Below are 27,679 nucleotides of genomic sequence, written 5' to 3' on the forward strand. Positions count from 1 at the left end.
GTGTCATAACCTACCTGTGCTTATTTGTGTGTCATGACCTTATATTATCACTGAGGAGTGGAAATAATCTGTGAATCTGATCACGTGCAGATGCCATTTACAATCTAGTACGTCCCCTGAGTTGTAGGGTGGTCACAGTCGCCGCTGCACGTCTTCTTCACCGTGTCGCCCACGTTGAAAATGAGCTGTCAGCAGGAAAAAAAAGCACGCGCTCTGAGCAGTGCGAGGTCTGAGAGGGGTTGTGATGGAGCCCTGTGGTCGTTTGCTGTTCTTCGTGGCGGCGGACCAAATTGGATCTCGCAGCCGTGCTTCCTCTCTGTACTCTCGCTTTAAGTTGCCGCCGCCGCCTCACCTGCCAAGTTGTGCTTTGCCGTGCTATAACCTGCCCCCTCCCACCCTCACCCCCTCCCCCTCCCCCTCCTCCTCCTTCGTGGCCCCCCCTGCGCCTAAACCACTTAACTGGCACTCCTGCACCCTCCAGCTTCGACATCTCCTGACTGTTTCCCACTAGCTCCTCCTTGTGGCTGCTTTGTTTCTTACAGTGTGTGTGTGTGAGTGAGAATCCCAAGTATGTTGTTGTGTGGATATAGGGATAGACAGCCTAACCGTAGTGATGTTTCCCCATGCAAGATGATTGATTTTTGCCATGAAAGAATGATGTTTTATTTGCTGAAACACTCCATGTACTATTCTTTGACTGGCTTACTGTAAATGATTCAGGTGTTTATCCTGCAGTTTGCTGTAGGTTACACTGGACTAGGACAAAAATGGAAAGTTTATGTTTCTGTATAGATAAGGGCCTAGTGTTGTAACGGGACATGGCAGGCAAGGGTGGAGCAATTTAACTAGAAAACAGGCTTTCAAGCAGCAGGCAGTGTGAGTTGGGTGGGCTGGCTGTGGGCGGGGCTCTGTGGTGTTCAATATGGGGCAGCCTAGGGCCAGGAAGTGCTGAACTGTTTTTCTTGCAGGGATGACAGCAGTCAGGAGGGGGAGGAGGGGGAGGAGTTTGAGTGTTACCCCCCGGGGATGAAGGTGCAGGTGAGGTATGGGCGAGGCCGCAATCTGAAGACGTACGAGGCCACTGTGAAAGAGGCAGACGTGGAGGGGGGAGAGGTGCTCTACCTGGTGCACTACTGTGGCTGGAACGTCAGGTAAGACAGGACCTGGGGAGAAATCACCTAACGTCTATATTCACCCTAAAAAAGTAAAAAAAGAAAAAAAAGACATCTCTTAACTTTAAATTCAGCTCACGGGATCACCTCTACGTGGGTATCCCCGCAGCAGTAACACATCCCTTCCTCACAATTCTGCTTCATCTAATCCAGTCCCATGGTCAGTACTCTGATTATGGAGAACACTGGGCCATCTAGTGGCAGAAACAGAATTGAGTTCTGGGTTGATGTGGACACTCCTCAGCTTCCCTCACTCAGTTTTAACTGAATCCCCTGTCTGTCTGTCCCCCAGCTGTCTGTCTCTCAACTAAATCCACAGACAGGCTGAAACTTTGACCAATTTTTAACCAGTGTGATATTTTTTCAATGTGAAGCTTCCCTTCTCTTGAATTCTCTGAAAAGGCCAACCAAAGTGCTGCTACACTCACCTCTACCTCTCAACCCTCTCCCCCCTCCCCAGTGGGTCAGGGTTAATGCAGTGTTAAGTAGAGTGTTAGGGAACCATGACACAGAGGTTAACTAGTGCAATCAGCATTTCATTGTCTCAATGTCGTTGTGTGGTCCTCTAGCACTCTATTAAAGACAGTGGGATGTTCTCTGCATTGTGTCTGTCGTGTGTGATGTTGTGAAACTTTTCATTTTTTCCTCATACGACACAAGTAGCACCCTTGGTACTGTCGGAACTCTGTTGAATATGATTTGTGTGGTGGTCGGTGTTAATATTGTTTCTTTCTTCATCGTAAGGGTTTGTCTTTTTCCACATAACACCATGGGATCTCTTCCTTTGCTGTTGAGGCTTATTGTGTCACAGCAACATGTTGGGGTCAGACAGTAGAGGTGTCTGTGTGGTGGGTGGTGTGAGAGATTTGAAGCTCATTTTAAAGACCTGAATGATGAAATTGTCTCTTGTTTTTGTACTTGATTTCTTTTATTTCTCTTTAGATATGATGAATGGATCAAAGCAGACAAGATTGTCCGCCCCGCCAATAAGAACGTACCAAAAATAAAGCACCGCAAAAAAATAAAGGTACCAAGTTTGAGGAGTTGCATCTTTTCAACCTGGTTTCGGTGTCATGGCGTGAATCACTGACTGTGTTCAATTCTGGCAGAACAAAGCCGAGAGGGAGCGAGACCGACTGGAGAGGCTCAACGACAGAGAAGTCCTCGGCCCTTCGCCCAACACTAACCGCGTTCCACGCTCCAAATGTGGCCTGAGTCAGGATGTCTTTTCCAAGATGGACGAGGGTGAGGACAAAGGGACTCAGCAGTCTCCAGTCAAGTCTATAGAAATTACCTCTATCCTCAATGGCCTGCAAGGTAGCAACACTCGTTAGCCTGTAGCCTTAATGCACGCTTACAGCAGATTAGGACTGTTTGACTCTGAAGTGGTTTATTGTTTATGTCTGTTTATATTCTGCTGAAACTAACAGAAGCTCTGTCTTCTTTGCCTCAGCCTCTGAGATGTCTACAGACGAGAGTGAGCACGAGGATGAGGAGGGAGAGCAGAACGAGGAGGATCGCCCGGGTTGCAGAGGCAGCCTCAGAAAGGCCCCGCCAGAGACGCCGCAAACATCAGAGCGTTGGGAGGGCGGGACTCCACCTGAGGCATCCAAACCTTCTCCTCCAGTCTCAGGGAAGAACCAGGATTCAGTCGGTGCAGAGAGTGCAGACGCTGGGAAGCGCAAGAGTCAGCCTGAGCTGGAGGGAGAGGCGAGCACCAGGAAGAGGAAATCTGACGGCGCTGCGGCAGAGAGGCCCCCGAAAGGCCAGTCCAAAGCTAAGACGAGGAACACCAGGAGTGCTGACTGGTTACCTGGAGGCTCTCCCAGGAAGCTGGAGGAGAGAGCGGCCGGTCCCGGGGAGGAGAGGGGGGCGTCGTCTAACAGCAGTTCGGATGACGAGGGTGCAGCGCTGACCGAGTCCCAGGCCGAGGAAAGTCAGCGAAGCCGCCCTAAAACCAAAGGTTCCCCTTCTAAGAAGTACAACGGGATAAAGGAGAAGAACAAAGCTGGCAGACAAGGTGGATTCTGGGAGATTCCTGAAAAGAGGGCCAAAACATCTGGGAATGCAGAGGAGAGGCCTGCCGTCCGCTCTAAAGGACAAAAGGATGTGTGGTCTAGCATCCAGGCCCAGTGGCCGAAGAAAACTCTCAAAGAGTTGTTCTCCGACTCGGACACGGAGGCCGCAAATTCTCCTCCCCCGCCTGTCCCCTCATGCCTGGAGGAGCCGAGTGCCGAACAGGACGCCGGACCTGAGGACGAGGCCTCAGAGGAGCCGATGGAGAACGACAAACTACAGGAGTTTCCGAGCAGCGGGAGCAACTCTGTACTCAACACACCACCAACAACGCCCGAGTCCCCGTCGGGAGGAGGCAGCGCCGTGGAGGACTCCGGTCAAGCGCAGCCTTCCTCCCCACCACCGTCCGTACCCGCGGCCTTGCCTTCAGAGCCGGTTTCTGACGCTCTCCCCCCAGGACCCATCCAGGAGGAGGTGGCAGGCGGGCGCAGCGAGACGGACAGCAGCACGGTGGAGGTGGAGAGTCTGGGCGGGGAGCTGCAAGACCTCCCTCAGGACGAAGGGGCAGGTTCCCCCTCAAAGGTGTTTGACGTCAGCCTCTCCTGCAACAGCAGCAGCAGCTGCAGCCTAGAGCTGAGCAGCAGCAGCCAACAGGAGAGCGAACAGAAGTCCAAAGGTACAAATAAGAGCATATGTACTGTATCGTGTATTTTTCTCAGTGACAGAATTCATTATTTGTCTTCTGGGTGGAATACTAAAGAAATGCACGCTGACAACTCATTTCACATTCTGCCTGTTCCCTCACCACTTTTTCTTTTTCCTTTGTAGCATCTGTGAGTCAGAAGCGGCAGAAAGAGTCGCAGACAGGTGGAGCCTCAAAGAAACACAAGCCAAACCGCAAGAGCCTAGGTGTGCCTCCCAAAAAGAATAGGAAAACAGGTAAGGAGAGCTGTAGATAGACTTGCTGGCACCCTGCTAGCCTCCTCATCTCCAACACCAGCAGTACTTTTATCAGCATTTCTGTTTCACATTTACTGATTTCCTGATATCATATTACAGATTTCACGTGGGAAAGGAAATGAGATTTTGCCTGATCATTGTCCATTTCTTTTCGCCCCTCATCTATGTTTTTTACTCTCTCCTCCAGCCAACAGCAGTGACAGTGAGGACCAGTCTGTTGTTGAGGGCACTGCCAAATCAACTGCCTCTAAGAACAACGCATCAGATGTGAAGGCTGCCACTTCGCCCAAGTGTCACGGACGATCTCCACCCTCGAGCCATAAGTACCACAAGCAGGGTGACGCCGACCACGGCCAGCACCGAGACAACCACGGAAGATCGCCACGTGTGTACAAGTGGAGCTTCCAGATGTGTAAGTGTTGCACGGCCAAGTAATCTATTACTCTAATTGTGTTGTCATTTGGGTGAACTTGCTCCCTTCAGCGTACCATTCTCCTCAAAACAAAGCTTTATTTGTGTTCCACCCTAGCTGACCTGGAGAAGATGAGCAGTTTGGAGAGGATTTCGTTTCTTCAAGAGAAGCTGCAGGACATCAGGAACCACTACCTCTCCCTCAAGTCTGAGGTGGCCTCTATCGACAGACGACGAAAACGCATGAAGAAGAAGGAACGGGAAAGTGAGTCAGCTCTTTGTCTCAGGCCTGGGTTGTACTCGCTATTCTGACGCTTGTGTGTTAAGTCCTTGCTAAGTTTGACGTTTCTCTTGCTTTTTATAGCATCAAATGACTTATTGAAACCAAACTTATACATAAATGTATGCTGCTTCAGTTAAATTAGCTTGTATAGCTCATTTGTGAAGTGAGAATGGGGACTGTAGGTGTATGTGGTATTAGGAGGGCGATAAGAACCATGTTTATTGGACATTTTAAGCCTTAATAATTGGAAAAAAATACATGATGTTTTTGTTGTGGCTTATTATTATTATTATTATTAATGGTTTGAAACAGCTATTGTTTCTGTTTGGAGGATAATGATGCTATAGTTCCCATAATGCTTTGGGGGATGTAAACAGAAAGTTTCCATCTCCCAACTAATTAACTCCAGTCCTGCAAAAGTAACTCTGTTCATTGTAGGCTACAACTTTAGCCCCATATTTTTTTACATTTTGGGAGATTGGCACAGTTAAAGTTAAGTTGAATTAGCTGTTAGCAGCTCCTGTTTGCAGTGTAGCCCTGAGTGTACAGACAGCTGTCACTGCATCACCGTGATACTGAAGAAAACTTAATGTGATAATTCTCAGGTGAGTTCTGAACAGCTTCTGAGAGTTTTGTGGCTGTTTATTTGTGGTGGACATTGGATTTAATGATCTCCTCAGGAAGTGGAAGTCACACTGAATTTAGAAATACATGCATCAAGTCTGTTCTCATACATTCTAGGAGTCTACTGTATGTTGTTTCCATCCACATCCTTTAAAACGGACCATAACCAAACCTGTGTTTCTGTTCCCCAGGCACAGTGGCTGCTTCCTCTTCCTCCTCCTCCTCCTCCTCGCCGTCCTCCAGCTCGCTGACCGCGGCGGTCATGCTGACCCTGGCCGACCCTCCGGTGTCCTCCTCCTCCTCCTCCTCTCAGAACTCTGGGGTATCAGTGGAGTGCAGGTGACAGGACAAAACCAGCAAGGAGCCACCGCACTAAGCACTTAACCAGCACCCTGGGGTCACCGCCCCCGTTTCCTTCCAACAGGACGGACAACTCAACCTACATACTGTAACTACTGGGGCACAAAAACCAGACCAGAGACAAAAAATAACAAGAAACAAGCACTATTTTCTATTGACAACTGTTTCCTTGGCAAGCTAATGGCACTTAAGTGCACTTTTATGAAGATTGTGTAGGGGGAAGAAATTTGTCAAAAAAAAAAACCAAAACAACAAAAAACAAAATTGTCTTTTGCGCTCTCCTTAATTGAACATTTATAAGAATTGTTTTTGCAAGCAATAATTGTTTCCATTTGATAAAGTCGTATTGGTAAGGGATGATTTCCAGTGAAGACCCCTCTGTGCTCTGTCCTCATAGCTCAGTGTGGTGCAGCCATGTTGTTGTTATTATGGGGAATTCAGAGGAACACTGCCACATTGGCATTAAAGGGCATATGAAATGTAACTTTGCCACGTTTCTCTGTCCACCCTCATTATTTAAAAATAAAAAGGCCTTTGTGTGGTTTAAACCTCGAGCGGTTGACGTTGCTCTCCTCATGCACAGGCCACTCGGTCCTGTACGTGTTTCCATTGAGTCATATATATATATATATATATATATATATATATATATATATATATATATACGCCACCTTTATATTATATATATATATAATATAATATAAAGGTGGCGATATAGAGAGAGGGTTTCAGACCATCATAGCTCCACTGACAAGCCTCAGTGGGTGAATATGGAATGATACTGTAGTGCCTTTTTTTGTTCTTTTCCATGGGGCACTTTGAGAAAGGACAGTGCTTTTTTGTTTTTTTGTTCCTGATCCTCTTCTCAAATCAGAGGGTCGACTGGAAAAATGTGTCCCTTACGAAAGACTGAAGAATGCTGTGTGAGTGAGGAGGCATCGAAGGGCTGAGTCTGACCGATAATGATGGTTTTTATCAGCGATATTTAGAAACTGGATCACCTGTAATCGACTACTGAATACTCATCCATTTGGGTACAAACTAATTGAGTATGGCAGTGAAAAAAATGTGCAATGACAGTCCCATTACTTCAGTTTGTCAACTTCACGTTATTATGTTTTTCATCACATAACACATAACACCCCCTTCCTCCGCCCTTAGTCCCATCATCTTCACCGAAGATTCGATGGTGCTCATTTGCAACTGGATCTTGCAGCTTGAAGGAGGTATTAACAGCATGTTCTCAGTGCACACGAATGAAGCTGAAATTCCACATTTGCAGTGTTTCACCTAACATAAAGTTATTCAACTAAGTACATTTGTTTTTTTCCTTTTTGCTCCATCAAATAAAGCATCTAATTTTTACTCATCAGTAACGACGCGCCAGCTTCCTCTCATGCTCATCCCCTACCAAAAAATGTTTGGTTCCGTTTCCTGTACTATGACCAGATTAAAGGTAAAGATATTGTAAATGTGCATTTATATCATAAAGTGACGTATGTGTATACATTTCTGAAGACATCTCCAGTGTTTCCTTTGTATAGACCCCCACTGTATGATAACCTGAAGTTGCGTTTTGTTTGGCACTTGTATGTAATTGTATGCTTTTGTTATACATTTGTATATTGAGAAGTGTTTTAAGTCAAGCTATTTAATATCTTGCACTGTTAATAACATGTACTTTTCTGTACAGACAGTTTTACGGTTTTAACTGTAGTTTTGAGTGTAAATACTGAGGGTTACAGCATGTTTGTTCTCCCCTCCCCCTTTGTCCTCATTCTTGTTCTCCTGTAGGAACAGATTTATTTCACTTTATGTTCTGTTCTGCCCTCTTTCATCAGTTTCAGTAGTCTCTTTTTTCTTTCTTCCTCTTTTTTTAGTTTCCTGTTTCGCTTTAGTTTGTATTCTGTTTTTGTTTTTCTATAGCTTGTTGCTTGTAAGAGGAGAATGATGGGGGTTTTTTTTTTGGATGGACTGTTTTCCGACCTGTACATGGCCTGAAGCTAAAGCTGTATGAACCTGTATATGGAAAATGGTGTGGATCATAGATAAAGAGAAAGTAATGGAGCTTATTGAAAAATGCTCAATAGTATTTATTAGGCTCATCTGATGATGGTCATTGTGTAATTTATTGTAAAAATGTAAGCAAAGCAGAAGCCTCTGTTTGAAATAAATGCCATAGTTTGTGAAGTACTCTGTGTGTCTGCTGCCATCAGTCGGAGAAAGTAACTTTTACTACTACTACTTTATTTTAATTTTCCAAGTATATTATACTAGTACTCCATTTTAGAGGGAATATTTGTACTTTTTACAGCAGGAAAATGAAGTAGTTTATACAAATAAAACATACGGGAGCGAAAACAACACACAAAAAAGATCATGCAAGAATAAAATGAACAACAATAAAATAATATAATGATGACATGACATAAAATAAAATAAATACCAAGAAGAAAAAGTGATAAAAAAGCAATCAATAATGATTTAAAACTCTGTGTTTTGTGATATTTCCCCGTGAAAATATTATTCCTTCTACATGCGGATATGAGTCTTCTAACGTCGACTTTACGTCTTGCGTCACGACCTACGCACTTCCTTAGCAGCGAGCTAGCTGCTAGCCGGCTAGCCTGCCCCGCTGCGTGCCGTGCCCGCATGAATAGTTTCCAGATATGATGAGCGGCAGGACGAGCGCGATCATCGCCGGGGTGTGCGGGGCCCTCGTCATCGCATACTGTATTTATTTCGACAGAAAGCGACGGAGCGACCCTCGCTTCAAGGAAAAGTTACGCGAACGTAAGTGCCGGACCTGGAGGGAGCATGGGGGAAGTGTTAGCTCAGGAGTCCGGTCACAGCAGCGGGAGCGTGTTAGCTTCCTCCATGTGGCTAACCGGGACTTTTTATCTTAAAACTTTACGGAGTAATCTCTCCTTTTTCAAACTATCTAAGCACAGCGAGAATTAATATGTACTTCAACTTAATTTTCCTCACCTGTGTCGCAGGATAAGTAACTCGTGGATAAAACATGCTTTAGCTAACAACTTAACTTGGAACAAAATGCAAACTAAACATATCAGCTCAGTCAAAAACCACTTTTTTCACACAGGTAGAAGAAAGCAAAAGTCTTCCAGTGTAAAGTCTGGACTTGCAAAGGTAAGATAAACATCAAACAGTTAATTTCAGGTCATATTTGTTTCATACTGAGGCCTAAATGTGCATTTCTGATTTTTTGTTGACTTTGAAGCTGCCTGACTTGAAGGACGCGGAAGCTGTTCAGAAATTCTTTCTGGAAGAAATCCAGCTGGGAGAGGAGCTCCTGTCACAAGGTTAGAAACATGCAACCGACCTGCAGTTCTTCCCACAACTTCCGTTCCCTTTCTCATTTAAAGATTGTTTTCAAAATTCTTTCCTAACCCAGGTGAATTTGAGAAAGGTGTGGACCACCTGACCAACGCGATTGCAGTATGCGGTCAGCCCCAGCAGCTGCTACAGGTGCTACAGCAGACGCTGCCGCCTCCAGTCTTCCAAATGCTGCTCACCAAACTGCCCAGCATCAGCCAGGTGAGGAGGATATATCCTGCTTTAAAGTTTCAGTGTGATGGAGCATCCTTAATAAACCCCCCAGTTGCCATTTGTGGCCTCTGGGACAAGAAAGGGTGCAAGATCAAGCTTAGAATCATCCAAAGCTGAGAGCCATGTGTCCGTAGCTCTTGGTTATTTCACCTCTAAAACAAAAATACAACCATTAATAACAACTGCCTGGCATTTAAGAAGCAAATGCAAATGTTTTGCTGTTCTGTAATTCACCTTTTTTTGGGCACAAACCTCTGAAAGATTTTTTTTTCTTGTGTTTTCCAGCGAATCATCAGCTCTCAGTCTCTAACAGAAGATGACGTCGAATGAATGTGCATGAACGCTCCTACTGCTCCATGAAGGGATTTCAGACACTGATATTTGTGCACTGTTTGGTACGTGTGACTGCAGGTGTGTGTGAGAGTTTGATCTTTGGATATCAGACAATAACACCCCCCCTCCTCCTCCTGTTATCATAGCACTTTGCCAAGATTTCTGGGAAATGTTAAACACATTCCATCTTTCGTACCTTCTTCCCACCAGATCTCATGTTTTCTAGCCTTCTGTTTATTTCCCTCAGAAGTAATTATGTCTTTTTTGGGGGGGTTGCTGAAATTCATGTAAAAAATCAAAAATTAAAAGTATGTAGACCATTTGTTACATATTACTGCGCAGTTGATATACATGTGAAAGAGTGTCTGCGCTGAACAGAACACTTGTTTGTCGAATATTATGATGTTTTCTGAGATTATTCTTTCAATGTTATTTTTATATTCCAGTCTTTCTTATCTGGACTTTTGTGAGTGTGTGTGTGTGTGTGTTTTAAAATCCTACAATAAAATATAAAAACACACTTTGAGGCTCTGAGTTTCCAGTAGATGGCAGTAGCAATGCACAGGAAAAAAAAACACAAGCATTTACAGTTTTGAAATATGGAGTGTGGGCAGTTTTTATCTGCTCAGAGAGCTGGAGTTATTTTGCTGAATGGAAAGTGTTATGTGCGTAATTCAAGGCTAAATATTACTCAGGGTTTTTTAATGAAAAGAATACCACAGATAAAAGATGTTAAAGAACACGGAGGAAGGTAATGTCAGCCATTGTCATAAGAATTTATTGCTAGGATCTTTACATTAATTAAGTTAGGGAGGGAAAAACCTTGAATCTTGACCTTCAACATGTTAATGAGTCTTTGACACTGGTTAATGAAATACAGAGTGACAGAGCAAGGCCGAGACTCCAGCTGCTGAAACATGCGTATGAATGCATGGAGCCACGATGTCTTTATTGTGAATGGCTTTATTGTGTTTTGCAGGAGAAGCGAAAGTGGAGCAGCTTGTAAGGGAAGGGAGTAGGTTCTGGTTGAAAGTGTGTCTCTTGGAAGACAAATAGAGCTGTAATTATTTTTATCCCTGTCTGCAGCTGTTTTTCTAAGGGCTCTGGCCAGAGCAGCCCGGGCCTTGAGGTTGCCAGGAAACGAGAGCAGGGGAAAATAGTTTTTCTGCATTTGGAATGAAAAATGAAAATTGAACGGCGGCCCAGAAATGTCGAGTGAAGACTAAATGGTAGACAGTGTTCCATTTTCCATGAACTCATGCGCTCACCCTGCAGTCTTTTCTTCAGCACTCCTGCTATTTTGCCATTTGGTGGAAAAGGAGAAGCCTGTCAAGAGGTCTGCAGAGTTGTCTGGCCTGGAGTGTGTGTGCAGAAGAAGTGGCTCGTTGTTAATCTGTCCTTTGGGGGAGGCAGGGGAGAAAAATAACCGACTGTGTTGGAGGTCAGGCCGGAGCTGTGGTCTGCTGCTGGCACTGGGGGTAGGAACAGGTTCAGACCCCCTCCACAGAGCATACCACTGGTCTGCCTCTCCTGTAAATAAACACTCAGCTGCTGGACGTGTACTCTGTCCCCTGCAAACTGGAGAGAGCTGAGGGGTCACTGGAGGATACCAGATCAGCTCTGCCTGCCCTGAGAGCACGCCATCATAAAGTAAATCAAGTGTAACAGTCTTTGACATGAGGCCATGATTTCAGCATGACACAGCAAATATTTTGTTCTCATCCAGCCTGCTCTGTGTCCTCAGTGCTCAGTGTCACATTAAAGCACTGAATTAAGTGTTTGTCCCATTTCTCTTGACTTAACGTCATTCTTTTAATTGCATTCCTGCTCTATTTGAGTCTGTATGAATGGATTATGAGTCAGCTCTTCATATCTGATGAAGCAGGCGAGGGGGAAAAAAAGGGGGGAAATAAAGAAACTCCCTCCTCTTGTGCAGTAGGGGGCACTGTTGCTCCAGGCAGTATCTGCAGACTTGTATCGTCTCCCACTGAAGGACAACTGAATGGAGAGAGCACAACAGTTCCAGTTGACAGCAATAACAATGGCTGTGCCTGCAGCACAGAGACCATGTGCTTGGGAGGGGTGATTTTTTTTAACAGTTTGTAATCCTTTTTTTCTAACGTGCTCATGAAGACAGATGAACCCTGTTCATTCATTACAGGTGCAGGAAATAACCTGTGATTGAAGGCAGCATTAAAACCCCAGGATTAAGGCAGAGGAGAGGCAAAAACCAAAGCAGTCTGACTGTAATTTGTTTGCATGGATTCTGATCATATGTCAAATTGTGTATTGTATTTTATAATCAGCTGAGCCTCACAACTCATTACTGGAAATCCTGTCAACAAATGATCCACAGCAGTAATTACCTTTGCTGTGTTATTCCACTCTGTGCGTTTGAATGTCAAAGCTTGATTGCTGCTCTGTACAACGAGTGCCATACATACACAGATTGGATATCTGACCGGTGGAGATGTCTGGTTATGTAGGAGCAGCTGTGTTTGGGAGTTTAAGGCAGCCAGAAATAACTCTGTTGTATGTGGTTGCTATGGAAGCTTCACGTAGCTCTGCAAAGCGGCAGACTCTCGGCTGCACCGGTCTACATTTGAGGTCCTCTGAGTGTTACCTCTGAGCAGTAACCTCGCAGGGAGGCATTTGCTGCCCGCAGCCTCCTGATCGCCGACTGTCAGGTACCACGAGTCCTCCCGCGCCTCTGTGTGTGTTTTGGAACATGTTTTCCCACCGCCTGATGATGCTCAGAGTCACACTGTCTGTGCCCTGCTGCTGATGTCATGGCTGTGGTGCTAGAGTCTGCAGCCTACTGTACGTTGTCATGGCGAGGGCAGGCCGGGGAGAAATATGAGACACGTCCAGGGCTGTGCCAGGCAGCTATAATAAAGACTGCTGCTCTCCTCTGCACTGCCACTTGTGTGCACAGCAGCAACACGGTATATTAATTACCCAGCGCCTTCTCCGTGTCATTCACCAGTGAGGGAAAGAAGGAGAAAAATTTCCAAGGCACGTCCTAAAAATAAAGCAGCACTGTACGTGCTCAGAGTATTAACTTCCACACAGATGACCCATTTTTCCATCTCAAAGGGTCTGAGGATGGGTGGAAAAAAAAGAGGGGGTGGGGTGGAGGGGGGTGTTGAAGCAGAAGGGGAGGCAGCAGTGGAGCCAATCACGTGAATTTAAAGCAGGCTACACATCCTAGCGGATTTCTCTTCCTCTGTGGGGCAATGCCTTACTGTCATCTGTTTTTCCATTTCTCTGTTGCTCTCCTGAACTTGTATTGCTGCCCTTCCTCCATGCAGGTTCCTTCCCTCCCCCATGTGTAGCCTAGCCTGTTGCTAAGCTACGCAGCCCTGTTGTTTACATTCCCCGTGTGTGTGAGCTGCAGGATGTCGACAGACACCCATCCACCCACCCACCCTGACTGCTTCTCTCCAATGCAATCCTGCCACCCCCTCCCAACCCACCACCACCAACCTAACCTCCAGCCTCCACCTATCTCCTCATCACTAGATCTCTGATTAGGCTGAAATTCAATACCTCTCGGCCTGAGAGAAGTAAGTGCATCACATGACCTGTAAATTCCTGTTTACGTTGGGTGGTTTTCATATTTTGGTCTGGTAACAAGCCTGTCTTGAGGTGGGGGGGAATAATACCAGCAGAGCTGAGAGACAGAAAAAAATATATCACTCAGCATCATCTCTCATCCTGTCATCTGTCATCAGCATTATCTGTGCAATCTGGGCTAGAAGTGAAACTAGAAGAGGAGGGGGAGGAAAGGGTTAACTAAGCAGACTGTGTGCACAGTTATTTTCCCCTCTCTCTCTCTGATCTGCCTTCCTGTCTCACAGGCTGTGCAGTGGCTTTGAAAATCATGAGAGAGTCAGACAGGCTTGTTTTGCATACTGTAGGTCTCCTGCATTGACTTGTAGCAAATCCCTGCCCTCGGGAGGCATGTCAGAGGGGATTAATGGGAGGGCCGGGGCCTCACAGAGTTTCCCATTGTCGCAGCCCAGCCCTGCACTGTATTTCCATCCCACAGAGTGAGAAAAGAGCGAGCAGGTGGGGTGGTGGTGGTGGTGGAGATGGAAGGGGGGGGTTCAGCTTGTGTGTGTCAGTTCAGGAGAAGGGGAGGGTGGAGGGGGAGGGGTGAGGTGGGGTGTTAGACAGTGGTGTTATTTCCCTCTGCCCTGATTCTTTTGAGCTGAGCTGAGGGGAGGGGAGAGGAGTGTAAATAATGTATTTGGAGCGGCCGGGTAGAGGGAGCTGGAGCTTGACCGAGCTCAGAGCAAGGAAGGGAAGGGAAGGGTTGAGCGGCCATGCTGCTGCACAGGAAACTGGGGGCTGGAAGGGGGTGTGCGGGGGAGCAGAGGAGGAACTGTACTGCACTACAACAACCCTGCTGCTGTGGTGCTTTGGGGAATGTGAAGCCTCCGCAAGAATGAAGCAATCCTCTACTTCTGCTCTGCTCTCTGAGTTTTTTAAGACAAGTAGTTTCCTGTTGCAGATTGCCATTAAAAACGCACTATAAATAATAATGGCAAATGCTATTTCACAACAACAATCCTGGAGCCGGTGGGGATTCACAGGGTTTCTTAGGATGAGCAAAGCAAACCAGAAACCAGTTCTCAGGCTGACAATCTGGGCTGAAATGTTATTTTTAAACAAATAATTTTGACATTTTGGGATGAACAATAAGTAATTTTTTGTAGATGATTAGATGAGAAGATCAATACCACTTTCATGTCTGTACAACAAATGTGAAGCTGCATGTGGCTCTAGGTTAGCTTAGCATAAAGACTGGAAACAAAGGGTGGCCTAGCTCCTCCGAGATAACAAAATCCGCCTACCAGCACATTTACTAAAAGTGTAACATGTTAATCTGTTTATGTTACTGAATTCCACCAAATTAGACACGTTAATGTCAATTTACCTTTATTTCAACCTATGTATTTTGACCAAGGTACGTTCATGCGCGCACGTCTGATTATGCGTTGATGTAGTCACCGTAGCGACGTAGGCGCGTTCACACATGCGCAGATCAAATCCGTCGCTGGTTAAGCCGGAAGTAAGTAGTGCGTCTCCGCGAAAAATGTTTTACAAAATCGTTTCTTCATATGAATGCTCTGTAATGATGATGTTTTGTCTCACATTAACTCTTCTTGATTCAGTAAGTGTTTGGTGAGGGTTTAATTGCACTATATTCACTCGTATACACCTGCGGCTAATATTTTCCTGTAGCCGTTATGCTAGCTTAAAGTTCGTCGTGTTTTTCTGCCGTTATGTACTGAAAATCCTTATTTTCTGAAATTTGTTGTTAAGGGAGCTGGCTTTGGACCCGAGGTCACACACTCAGAGCCCACGGTTTTTGTGTCTTTGTGTCTAACAGGTAAATAACAGATAAGTACTCTATGTGTTAGTGTATATTATATTATGGGCAGTTTGGGGACTGTTGGGGCCTCTTTATTTTTGGTTAACTCATAATTCAAGTGAGTTAGTTGTAACAACTGACATACATAGTGTCATTCAAAGGGCGTGGGTTAACTGTTATTTTAATTATTTGCTTACTTGTTGTGTCTTGTGAATATCTAACAGGATGTGCCAGTAAAGAGTATTGACACCGAAAAGCAACGCAGAGGGACACTCATGAACCCCGGCTATGTAAGCTAGCTAGCAACACACACACACTCACACACACCAACTATGTTTATGGCAGTTTGTTTGCGTGCAGCTCAGCTCCTGACTTAACTCTTTCTTACTGTTTTCTCCTCCAATCTCTCTTTGTACCGTTAGTCTTTGTGTGTTTATGAAGCTGATTCACAATGCATAATATTTTTGCTGAAACGTTTTCAACATCTGAGGACACGTCAGTTTGTGGGGCCCCAGGCCAACTTGCATCTACTTGTGTCGTTCCATTGACTTTCTACAGTTTTCTTTGTGTTTAGTCTGAACTTGCAGTTAAGATCACTAATTAACGTTATGTCTGGTTTGTTTACAAAAAATGTAGCATGAAAATTTTCAGTGTTAATGGGGGATGTGTGCTGGACTTTTTTTGCCTGTTGTGATTCCCTTTGCCTCACTCTGAATTTAAATCCAAAACTCTAACCCTTGGCGCCTGTAGGCAGACGTTGCTAGCTTTGGACTGATCCAGGCTAGCTGTTTCTGATCTTTATGCCAGGCTAAGATGATAAGCAGCAGGCTGTAGCTTGATATTTTTAATACAGACATGAAAGTTGTACAATCTTCTTGTCAAACTATTGGCAAGAAAGCAAATAATCAAATTTCCCGAAATGGCAAACTATCTCTTTAAGGCTCCCCTCCCCCAGCATGCCTCAGTTTGAACGTGATGAAACCGCTCACTTACACTATTATGCCATCATCTCTTTATCTCTTTCCTTATGTCTCAGTGTTGCTCTCTTCTCCCTCTCCCTTGGTGTTCCAGCTCTTTTCTTTCTCCAACACCTGCTATGTTTTATGGCAACGATAAAGGGGACCTCAACCTTGAAACATGATAGAGCAGCCCCAACTCCCACAACTACAATCATCTAAAAAAAAAAAAAATCACTTCTGCTCTCCTTTACACACAATGTAACCTTGGTGTAACTTTTGTATTTTATCGTCTTTTCTTGGGCTCGGAAAACTCTGTTGCTGTATCACCCTGTGCAGCTCGGCAGCTACAACCCACTCGTTCACCCGAGAACTACAAAGTGGGTTTGACGCCTTGCATCTTGTGTAACCATGGTCTTTGAAGACTTTGGCTTTGAGCTGTGTGTCTCATCAATTCCCTACGCAAAGCTAAATTTGAATCTGAGGCGAGCACATAAGGGGGTAGCTTATCTGCCCCACTCGTTTAATGTTATTCATTCATGCACACTATTTTTATGACAGGCTGTGCACGCAGAACTATTTTACATTTCTTGTTGTTTATGTAACCATCAGTCTGCGTATGGATGTTTGTGTGTGTGTGTGAATGCTTAAGAGACGGTACTGTAACTTCCTAACTTCACATGAGAGATGAGAAAGCACTGGTTGCTTTTGTAGGAAGCATGAAAAGTGAGGCGTTCCTTTTGCTGCAACCAGTTCTGCATGAAAGTTAAAAGCTGTTATAGACAGAGTGGGGAAAAAAATATCTGATCACGAGTCTGGCCAGTTGTGGGTCTTTCTGGGTCATGCTTTGATGTTAATTCACGGTTAGACATGAGGGAGAGCTGAATGCAGAAAATAGAGTGAAACCGATATCCTCCCCCCATTTCGAGTCACACCAGTCAAAGTGAGTGGTACTTATCACAGCAAATTCCTGACTTATTTGTCATCTGGGGCCCTGGATTTGTCACATCAAATCTGCTTTTCTCAATGAACCGGGGACAGAGATTACAGACTCATAGTCAGTGAGATAATAGCGGCGAGTCAGGGTTTGACTCTTAAATGAAAGTCCTCAAGAGGATGATGCTGAGACTAGAGGCACGTCTCTGTCCGTCTGGAAATATGATTTTCTTCTGCCCCAAATCCATTTTGAAGTACCGGTCGGCCTTGCAATTGTTCGGTGAACCTAAGCTGCCGAGCCACGCCACTCTGTCCTATTCTTCAGCCCTGTCAGAAAATCCTCTTCCAAGGCTGAGCTGATCCTCCGTGCAGCTCAATTCACTATCAATGTAAGATGAGAGCAAGAAACCAGGCGTTATTCTACTCTCCCTTTCTCATCACCTTACACGTAATTGACTGGACTGTTCTCACAATTTTCCCCTGTTTCATTTTCCACATTTTTAGCTCTGATTCTCTCCCCCACATATCGTCGATTTATTTCAGCTTCATGAGCTCACAGTACCAGATCCCTAGTTTGCTTAGAGATTCAACTCAGCTACATCAAATATCCTCCATCTGACCTATTTTACACTAAAGCCTTGATCTTCCTCCATGTTTGTTTGGAGTCTATTTGCAGCTCCTGTGATGATTTGATATTGCTGCCTAAAATATGAGCAACTTGTTATGTTTGTTTTCAAACCACAGTACTACTTTCATTAGCATATAAAAGGCTTTTTTGATATTCTTATCTAGTTTGAGGTGTTTCTCTCCATATATTATTTCACAGGGTAGGGGAGTCAATCAGACACATACGTTTTTTACCATTTAGTTTCACCCAGAATGCTTACATTCCTGGACTTAATTTGAATTTAATGGACTTGTAGATGATTAATGAATCAATTATTGGATACAGCATCTGATCTCTGGGCGTTTGCAGCGGAGACGCTGACAGCTTTTCAAATTGAAAGAAGCATAATCGTTGTGGAGAGTCGCCCGCTGCCAACTCAATGTGCTCCTGTAATTATAAATGCATGAAATAATTAACAAACAACTCCGCTGCGAGGTCGTTACACGTCAGGTCATTTAAGGTCTGCTGCGAGGGACTGGTGGAGAGCGGAGAGCTCACAGATGATTGCACTTTGTCTGATAAGGACGGCAACACAGATTGAGTTAATCTTGTAGCGACAAATGCACTGTAGGCTTTTAGTCCAGATGACGCTCAGTGTGAGGCCTCTCTCTCTCTCTCTCTCTCATATAGCTCAGTGAAAGCACACCCTCCACCACCACCACCATCACTACCATCCACACCCTCCATCACTCCCCCTCCTCGCTCCATTCTTCCAGTGGGACGGGTTGTTGACATCCATTAGGAGGTTTCCCAGCATTGAGCCAGGCCAGGAAAGAGGGCTAATGATGTAATTCCCTGAGAGATGACATTAAAATGTCAAAAGTGCCGCAGCTGACATCATCCATTTAGCACACATTTTCCAATAATATACATTTGTCTTCCGTTTTTTCCTTCCCTCAGCTTTCCTTCCTAGAAACTGGAGCTCCCCACCCATCCCACTGCCTCCAGGCTCTACTTAGGTGTGCAGCCACACGATGGAGGACAGACTGGAAAAAGGAGGGGGGGGGGGGGTATCATCAAACCGTGTCTTCCCCCGCAGCTATAAATGCCCTGCTCCAGAAAACAATGTTTTGAGCAGGCTATGTGTGTCGCGTTACATTTATCCCTCCCTTTTTTTAAAGCTCCAGCTGATGCTAATTCATCTTGTCTGGTACAACAAAGACCCTCATGCCCTGTAATACTCATTCCTCCACCTCTTTTGCAATTCCTACTACATGTGGGAATGGCCTCTGGGTGATTTTAGGCCAGCTATTTGTAGTTGTAGGGTGATCCCATCTGATTTTAACTGTGTTAAGATGTGTGAGAGAATGAAGAGAACACCTTGTACAAATTGCATTTTCTACCTGCCTGCACGCCACAGCCTTTCGCACCGGTCAACAAACGTGCCGTTTCTCAGAGAAAATGTAGAATCTGAATTATATTTCTACGAGGGAGACCTGACAGCTCTCTATTCTTCAGCCCAGTGAGTGGGCAGGCTTAGACTTCAATAATGGATGCTTGAAGGCAGAGTAAGTAGACGTGAACTGGAAGCAGAGAAGGGGGGCTGCGCCTCACTCAATAATGAATCAATTGATCCCCCTGCAGATGATGGATCGGGTTGCTATGACGACAGATGCACTGTTACCCGGAGCGCGGAGAAGTGGTTTGTTTCCCAGAACCGTGCACTCAAGCACTGTGAGTGGATGATCTTGGCATTAAATGGTGGTGGTGGCGAGGAGGCAGGATGTGACTAATAAAGGAGGTGAAAACAGAAAATATTAAGATGTGGATTAATGCAGCCAGATGGATATTCTCCAATGAGGAATTACTGTGCAGAATCATCAATCCATCACATTGTGGTGTACAAATCCGAATCTATTTTTTGAACACAGAAGTAAAGATGCCGCAGGTGCATGAGATTATATTGGCAATCGCTCCCTCGCTGATTAATCGGGGCGTTCCTCCTTTGATGGATGTCTTAGCACCGAGTCAGAGCTGAATACACATGTGGGTTTTATTGTGCATATACTGTATTGCTGGCTTTAAAAAAAAAAAAAAAGAAACCAACATGTTTACTGTGTCTGCGTGTGTGCGTTCTGTTGCCGTGGCAACGCGGCTGATGCTGGGGTCCAGCTGGGACCACGTTGCCAAGTAACAGCTGAGTTATGAGAGAGGAGGAGAGGAGCGTGGGCATTGTTAAGGAGGAGGAGGAGGAGGAGGCGCAAGGGAGGATACGAGGACTTCTACAAAGACAACAGTGAGCAACAAAGACTGGGAGCATGAAGGGGGGAAAACATCTCTGAGGGTAAAGATGGGGGGTGGGAGGGAGTGTTTATTTAGGTTAGAGCTCTGGATTGAAAAATAAGATGTTTTTCATTTCTCTCTCTGTGCCTCCCTGCCAGAGAATATTAATACTCGGGTGCATCGCAAAGCATCTCTAGTCTTTGGAAAAAGCATGCAGACGAATTAAGTCGTGCCAGCATCGTAAGCGCTGTGCCCCCATCGCTAAACAACAGCAGGGCATCTCTGCGAATTCCTTCCATGAACACAAAATTGGAGTAATGAGTGGAGCACATGTGAGGCCTGACCCTGCCTCTAACATGACTGCACAGAGGGCACAAAGCCTGTAATGACTCAGAGGCAGGCAGAAGTATCGGAAACAGTCCAGCTCCGAAGCCCTCGGCTGTAAATGATCGTGTGTCCTTGTAGTCCGGGGAGGCTCAGGCGTTGGGGCTGCAGCGACCGGCCTGTTGTTGAGTCAGCACTGGTTTAGCATACCTACAGACGGGGAAGGTTACGCTGAACTCACTCCCCAGCTCAGTTTCATGCTTGTGCAGAAACGCGGCCTGTAATCTGTTAAGTTATATGAACGGTTAATGGTTTGCGATAACAGCAGCTGGTCGTGTTTTTCAGCTGCCATGACAGGTTACACCCACGAAACCCCATCTGTGTGAGTCAGATGATTAAAACGAAATGATGACGGTATGCTCTTACTATCCGTCTACCCCTCTGACCTGCTCGTTCACCCAGATACTCTCATGAATCATCTCTGACCCAACCTTAAATCCACTCCCTCCTCGTGGCTCACAACATGATTGTGCACTTTTACTGTCATATCAGTGTTGTCTCAGGCTCCTGGCTGGAAATTATTTTGTTCGTGCTCATTAAAAACACATTTTTCCGTCCTCCACCGGCTGAGCAGTCTGATTGGTTGTCATGGAAACTGATGGTGAAGTGCCTCTGTGCTTCATTTGGGACTAATTGTCATCCCCCAAACAAACATGCATGCTCTCAGTCTCGCACTCGCCACCGAAATCACAGCATTTGTCGCTCTCTTTGTTATAATATTCTCATGCTCCAGTACTTCCCAACAATAAACCTCCGCCACAAAGCCCCCAGAAAATCCTGCACAAGAGTGGAGTGAAATAGCTGAAAACAACAAACCCCACCAAACAAAACAGCTATTGAAGTTCCTGGAACTGTTCCCTAGCCGCTCGCTTCAAATATGCCTGATGAATTTTTCCACCGCATCAGCCTGGGAAATGTGAAACTTGATGCTCGGTGCGTGACTGACACATTCAGTCCTCAGCCAAAGGGTGCGTTAAGTGACATGTCAAAGATCAGAAGACATTGTGTCCTTCCAGATCTGTGCAGTTCAGGAATTACAGGTGGAGACAGGGCGAACCAGAAAAACAAAAACAGTGGAGCCAACGTGGCCCCGTGCTTTATATAACAGAGCTTGCCTGTGGCGATTGTGCAATGCGGTGCAGTTGTCTGGGCTGATGTAAACAGAGCCTTAGTGCCTCTGGAGGCTCAGCCATGTGCCTTGATGCAGCAGTTATGGGCACATGCCCTACTTTCATAAATCAGAGCTGGAAAAAAAAAAGGAAACAGTGTGAGGGGAGAGGAGGAGGAGGAGGAGGGGTGAGAGGGGATGCCGAGCGAGCAGGAAAGGGAGGGAGAGAGAGATTTTTCGAGGGAAGGAGGGGTGGATGGGTGGTGGTGGCGGTGGTGGGGGGGTGGGGGGAGGCTTGAACAAGGCTCATATTGATGTTCCAAACACAGCTGCAGGCGTCAGCTGACTAGCTGGCCTGGAAGCAGCCCCAAGCTCTGCCTCTTGCCTTTATCAGCTTACACTGTGACCTTTCTCTCTCCACTGGAATAGATCCCCCCCCTAAACCTACCCCCTCCCCAATATCTGGCCCTTTACCACGCACTGTCCACCCAGCCCCTGATGAGTCCAGACCCTGTCTGTCCTCTCTGACATCTGACTTCTTGCCGGGGAGTTTTTTTGTATCTGCATGCCTCCAGAAACACTGGCTCTCTTTTCGGCGCATCAGCACTTTTGCTTGTCTCACATGGCTTGGTTTTCAAGCCTCACCCCATGCTCTTACACAACTCACCATGAAGTCACTGTTACTCCTCACGTCCGCACCCGATGGCGGCTGCTAAAGAGAGAAAGAGTGATGATGGGGATGATAACGAAGGGCTCGGTTACTTTGCAAATACATGTCAGCTCAGCAGGATTGTTGGGCAACGCGTGGTCCTCCGCTTGCGTCAGATTTCAGCAAACGTTCCTGAAAACAAAGACAGAAAAGAGGGATTTGGACGCTGTGCTTAAGCTGACAACTCAGGTTTGGATATAAATTTAGTGAAGCCGAAGTTAGCAACAGTTCAGGGTGAGTTTGAAGCAGCAGCTGTCGTCGAAAGTCTGTCCCTGAGGGGCAGTAATCAGCAGGGGTAACTGTCAATCACAGGTCTGCAAGCCTCATGGGCTTTTTCTCAGAACGACGCCCCCTCCATGCACATACACACACACCTTCCCTTGATGACGCTCTTCAAGTGTTACTGGATAGTGTTTCTATGGAAGCTGTCCACCCACACACACACACACACACACACACACAGCAGCGCCTCCTTTCCCTCCCCTCCCAACTGTTTGCAGGAAACACTCATCCTTCTCTGGAGATGTCGCTCGCGGCGGCTCATGCACTCATAAATCCTGGGCTCCTTTCTGGGAAATGAAGGGCTTGAAAGATACATACATACACACACTGGGAAGGGAGACGTGGTGGGGTAAGGGAGGGCGAGGGAAGGGTAGGGGGGGTGCAAAACACAGCTTGCCAAGTATATCTCTGCTGCCTTTTTGACAGTGAAGAGGTTGGATTGAGTGCCTGCCTTCTGTGGGAGGCAAATAAGGAGCATATTCTGCGCTACTCCGGTTACTGTGTGAGAATCCGAGACACTGCGGTATCCAGGCAGACCTCAGCGATACCCAAAACATCACAGGAATGAGAAGTGTTTGGCGGTGGAGGACAAAGAGGGACGGATGGAGGGAGCAAATAAGAGGGAAGGCAAGAGAAAGAATAGAAGCGTTTAAAGGCAGCCATCGCCGGCTTCAAATGTCAGTCAGCTCCCGGTTAGACAATGGGACACAGCTGTTGCTAAGCTTTGAACTGCAGCTGTCTGTCTTTTGTTGGCATTATTTGTGTGTACATGTGGTCGCGAGTTGTGTTTGAACACGGGGATGCTATAAAGTATTACAGGAAGATTAGTGTGTACAGTATTCAAATGTGAGAGGGTGAATCGAGGTCATGGGGCGTCACAGAGAGACACATGAGTAGGTGGCAAGCCATGTCCCAATGTTCCTGATTTAGACACCCTCGAGCAAGAGGCAGAGATGAGGAAGGGGTGGGGTGGGGTGGGGTGGCAAAGAGGCTGCAGCGCTCAGTCTGGAGTGGGCTATAATGGTTTGGGGTTGAGGGTCAAAGAGGGAGAGGGAGATGAAGGGCAAAGCTTGCGACAAGGACACCTCACTCTCTGAATATAATAAAATCTGCATCTGATTGAGGGGTCGAGAGACGAATCTGGAGACAAAATTCGATTGGCTTTCTCGGCGGGTTCGTGACTGAGGCGGCCGCGGTGTCCGTCACGGCTGAAAACTCAGTCGAGTGCCTCATTATCAGTGTCATCTGTGGGATCGTTGGAGAACATCTCATCCTCATCTCGGCTGCTTTTTGATCATCCTCCAGACAATGCGCCATTAGGCCCGGGCTGATTTTCTAAAGCACAGCTCAATTACTCAAGGGTAGACTCATTAGCATATCAGAAAGCACAGGCGTGACTCTGCAAATAAAAGAACACATTAGACCCCCCCCCTCCATCCCTTAACAATATGTTTCAATTATTCATATAATGTAAGAGCGAGCAGATAGAACCGAGTCACACCTTGATTTGCATTCAGCCAAGGAAATTAACATTTTCTGAGCTCTCACTCCAGCACATTTTGGAAGTTTTAACTCGATGCCGGCGGTGCAAGTGTGTTCGGCAGCTTCGTGGCGCACAGGCGATTAAGTAGCCTGACAACATGCCTCACCGTCAATATGCCTTAAATGTCACTTTTCACGCTTACACCATTTTGTCACAGTAGTTAAGTGTGCCACCCTGGGTGCCTAGTCAGCGCCTGCTCAACTACACAAGGAAGGGCTCCTCAATTATTCACAGGACGGGGAAAAACACACACACACACGTGGTCTCACTCTGTCTGGAAACGGATGATATCACTAACCCAGAAATTGATGCGTCTTGTTTTGGCTTTTTTTTTTTTTAAAGCGAAACAGGGGCGATTAAATAAAAATGCTATCAGCAGCCATCAGGATATATTACGGCACCTCAGCCTGTGCAGATCTGATGAGTCAGCACTATGTTGCAGGAATTTGGATGGAGGAGAGTAGCCAGAACATCAGCTCCTCTGTGTTTAAGTGTTGCGTGCAGCGAGGTTAGAAGATGAGGATTTGTAAACTTCAGTTTTACTAAGAGGGAGTTTCCCTGAATAATATATCAGCCCTTTGATTCAACCTCTGTCTTACTATTTTTTAGCATGCATGAGTAAATTCCTATGCGTGCCTGTGTGGCCGCCTGCTGCAGTGCGTTGCCGTTGTACATAAAGAATGTGTGAATGTGTGTGTGCGTCAGCCGCTGACTTTGTGTTCATTCCACAGTAAATTGATCTGGCTGCTCACTAGACTGGATGGAAAAGGGCCCGGGGCGAGAAGTGCACACTGCATCAGCAGATGGGAGAGCCCACTGTTTTGCCATCACACAGCATTCCTCTTCACTGGGCATGCTCAGTGGGCCACGCCCCACACATCACCACCACCAACACCAACACCGCTGCCCCCTTCCTCCCAGGGCCTGTCTGAACTAGTCAGTCGGAGGTGGCGGTGGCGGTGCACGCTCTCTTGTTTCTCATCTGACCTTCAAAGGCAGATATGGGGACAGTAGGTTGACAGAGGAGGGAGGGAGGAGGGATGTTTTTACTAAAAGCTCTACGGGTAGCAGGGCTGATATGTCACTCATTAGTTCCACCCTGTGCTTTTGCCCCGTCATGGCCTCCTGAGAAGCATGCAACAACCCAGCGCCTTGCACGCAGAGCTAGCAGAGGCCTCACAATGCTTAGCTATCATCAGAGATAAGAAAATTTAACAAAGGCTATCGTCATCAACTTTTACTCTGAACTCCTGGCTTTGTGGCTATAAACTAACAGCTGATTCAGAGTGTTCTAAATATGCATATCTTCTTGACATTATCAAAAAAAAACACAAATACAGAAGCAGATATAAAAAGGGAACTTGTATAGTATTTACCCAAAATGGTGAATTGCAGGAAGTGAAATCATTTTAGTCACCGTACGTTTCGCTTACGTAAGTTGCACAACCCGATGTAAAAATAAAAACAGGAATTAATTTAAATCACTTTAACTGAAGTCTCATGTCTTATTACGCTTTAAACAGACTGATTCAGCTGAAAGGTGTAAATAAATGCAGGAGCCTGGTTTCTAAAACCTCACAGCTCAGTCACCGAATCTCATTCACACTATTTCACATGGAAATACGAAAATAAAAAGTCGTATGTCGTCGTATAAAGATGTGAAACTGCTGCAGACGCAGGATGGTATGATTATAGTTTATGAGTGGCATAATTTTGTGGTCTCCTGCCCCAGAGAACACACCATAGTTTACACATCACATCACCATTATCATTGCACACGCTGCCTGCTGACAATGCAGAGGACTGAATCACAAGCTGAATGCCTCAGTGAGTCACATGGCACGCTACAAACAGAGAGACCTTTTTTTTCCCTCCCTCTCTCTCAAATCTAAATCCCTCAGGCTTTTACACATTCTCTCTTTGTCTTGCCACCACATTCTGCTTGTCTCTGGTCCTTCCGTCTTTGTTCGCTCTCCCCTCTCTGACTTGCACGGCCGGCTTCCTGTTTATGTCAGGCGAGCATCAAGCCAATCAGCTGTGAAGGCTGTGATCCTCCTCGTAGCTATTTACTACCCTGTGGTCTGTTTTAAAAAAAGACTGAAAGCGAGCTAAGCTTGGTGCAGGCTGCTGAGTAAGCAGACACACAAAGCGCCAATCAGCGTCCACAACTGACCTATATACATCTCTACTCCCCTGTTTATGAAAGTGTGTGTATATCTTCCTTCTTTTCTGAGTGTGTGTGTGTGTTTTTCTTTACTTTCTGAAGTGTGCTGCTGCTGCTGCTCCCTTGGCGAAGTATTCATTTATTTGCTTATGGCTGTTTCTCGCAGCGCAGCAGGATCTGCACGCTGACACATTTTTTTTTTTCAGTTACCGCTGAGGGCTGGAATGTGCTGGTTTGCAAGTTCTGAAGATAACAAAGCAGCATGAGGCGGCGGCGTGTAAACTTTGGATGAGGTCACGGTCCGCCGACACAGCACGCCGTGACATGAGAGGGGATTTTGTTCTGGATTCTCCCTCTGTGGTGTCATACCTTTGCTCTGCTTTTCTGTTGCCTTGTTTGCTCCCCGTGTGTGTGCGCATTTCAGATTACAATTGCAGGTTATCAAAACTGCCAGCCTTGGCTCGCGTCTGTTATTATATGGTTGCAGCGTAGTGTAGACTGCGTCTGAAAACAACAGGAATAGACTATGTAAAGCATGCAGAGGCCTGTTCGTGAGCCCAGCCAGTGCCAGTTTTCTCTGAGTTCACAGAGCACTATAAATCTGTTAGACAGGGAGAAAATATAATCAGGGCTTTGCCGGGGCATTTGAGTTCATTGCAGGCATTACATGAGTACTAATGCCTGATTCAACACTGGCTCTGGCAAACATGCCTGACATTCAGTGTTTACACCCCTCAATGAAAGCTGCTAGTCAGACAGTCTGATAGCCCGGGCCTGGAATTAGATTCAGGAAGTCATGAGATTTCCAGGTGGCTTGGCTTTCCTAGAATTGTTAAGCAGGGATTTTTCAAAGCGTTGCCAACTCACATTAAACTGAAGACACCCTTCTGTAAAGAATTACACAGAGATGTTTCCTGTTCTTACCACACATGGCAACGTCTAAATCCAAGAAACAAATACTGAGCACTCAGCACATAAATAAAAAAATAAACCTCCTCTTAAATCATGTTACTCCACAATTGGAAAAGAAGAAAATGTACTAGAGTGAAAATAGTGGAGGAAAACTCCAAAGCACTTGGACCCTTTCAGAGAGAAGAGGCTCCCCGGTGCCATCATTTGAAGCACAGAAATGCATGAATAATGAATCTGTGCTGAACTCCTGCTGAACCCTCTGCACCAGCACCGAGCCAGAGATCAGCACCACATGACATCCAACACACACACAAGCACCCAGTGACCTCTGCAAAAGCTCCAAACACGCGAGGCAATCTGCTGCGGAGTATTGTGTCTGCGGTGTGAATCATTACACTGTACTGCACCTGGCTGCAGTTAAAGAGTGAGAGAGAGGGAGGGAGAGGACTTCTTCTTTGATAAACCCGACGACTGTTGGGAGGCGGCGGAGGACGCAGCCGCAGCCAAAGTGGAAAGATAAATACAAACTGGCAATCAACCGGTGCTGGAGCGGTTAAAGCTCCCGCCCTTTTGGCAGCTGAAGTGTGTGTGTGTGATTGCGTGTGTGTGTGTGTGGTTCAATGTTTAACCCTTGTGTCAACAGCTCGCATGTGTCACAACAGCATTCCTGCGAGGCGCTCGTCTTG

General features: G+C 46.0%; 2 protein-coding genes, 1 long non-coding RNA gene and 1 other non-coding gene across 8 annotated transcripts in view; all 4 read left to right on the forward strand.

Annotated features, from left to right (window-relative positions):
* The window catches only part of arid4b (AT-rich interaction domain 4B), a 37,247-nt gene extending 29,228 nt beyond the window's left edge, over positions 1–8,019 (forward strand). The window contains exons 17-24 of one of the 3 annotated variants that reach the window (XM_018680277.2): positions 969–1,151; positions 2,115–2,199; positions 2,282–2,489; positions 2,626–3,864; positions 4,017–4,127; positions 4,336–4,560; positions 4,678–4,824; positions 5,658–8,019. In XM_018680277.2, coding sequence (XP_018535793.1) covers positions 969–1,151; positions 2,115–2,199; positions 2,282–2,489; positions 2,626–3,864; positions 4,017–4,127; positions 4,336–4,560; positions 4,678–4,824; positions 5,658–5,809 — 2,350 coding nt within the window. In that variant the 3' untranslated portion in view covers positions 5,810–8,019. The remainder of the gene's footprint in view (positions 1–968; positions 1,152–2,114; positions 2,200–2,281; positions 2,490–2,625; positions 3,865–4,016; positions 4,128–4,335; positions 4,561–4,677; positions 4,825–5,657) is intronic. The other 2 variants (XM_018680279.2, XM_018680280.2) reach the window with 2 other exon arrangements.
* A 389-nt stretch (positions 8,020–8,408) lies between these two features.
* On the forward strand, positions 8,409–10,249 carry tomm20a (translocase of outer mitochondrial membrane 20). Its single transcript, XM_018680282.2, has 5 exons — positions 8,409–8,619; positions 8,930–8,976; positions 9,068–9,149; positions 9,242–9,384; positions 9,682–10,249. Exons 1-5 carry the CDS (start codon positions 8,496–8,498, stop codon positions 9,724–9,726), a joined length of 441 nt encoding a protein of 146 aa, XP_018535798.1. The 5' UTR covers positions 8,409–8,495; the 3' UTR covers positions 9,727–10,249.
* On the forward strand, positions 9,425–9,559 carry LOC127143441 (small nucleolar RNA SNORA14). Its single transcript, XR_007814851.1, has one exon. It is a non-coding gene; the product is annotated as a small nucleolar RNA SNORA14 (small nucleolar RNA).
* Positions 10,250–14,778: 4,529 nt separating the features above from the next.
* Positions 14,779–27,444, forward strand: LOC108885804 (uncharacterized). Of its 3 annotated transcripts, none has more exons than XR_007814838.1 (4): positions 14,779–14,806; positions 15,061–15,127; positions 15,334–15,399; positions 26,288–27,444. It is a non-coding gene; the product is annotated as an uncharacterized LOC108885804 (long non-coding RNA). The 3 variants fall into 3 exon arrangements; XR_007814839.1 differs by lacking the exon at positions 26,288–27,444 and adding an exon at positions 24,649–25,646; XR_007814840.1 differs by lacking the exon at positions 26,288–27,444 and adding an exon at positions 18,299–19,833.
* The last annotated feature ends 235 nt before the right edge of the window (positions 27,445–27,679 follow it).

The sequence above is a fragment of the Lates calcarifer genome, linkage group LG16_LG22 (assembly GCF_001640805.2).
Source record: "Lates calcarifer isolate ASB-BC8 linkage group LG16_LG22, TLL_Latcal_v3, whole genome shotgun sequence".
NCBI classification, from domain to species: domain Eukaryota; kingdom Metazoa; phylum Chordata; class Actinopteri; family Centropomidae; genus Lates; species Lates calcarifer.

Coding starts and splice junctions, on each gene's coding strand:
- tomm20a (XM_018680282.2), top strand. CDS start 8,496: ATGATGAGCGGCAGGACGAGCGCGATCATCGCCGGGGTGTGCGGGGCC. Junction 9,150..9,241: donor AGAGGAGCTCCTGTCACAAG/GTTAGAAACATG, acceptor TTCCTAACCCAG/GTGAATTTGAGAAAGGTGTG. Junction 9,385..9,681: donor AACTGCCCAGCATCAGCCAG/GTGAGGAGGATA, acceptor TGTGTTTTCCAG/CGAATCATCAGCTCTCAGTC.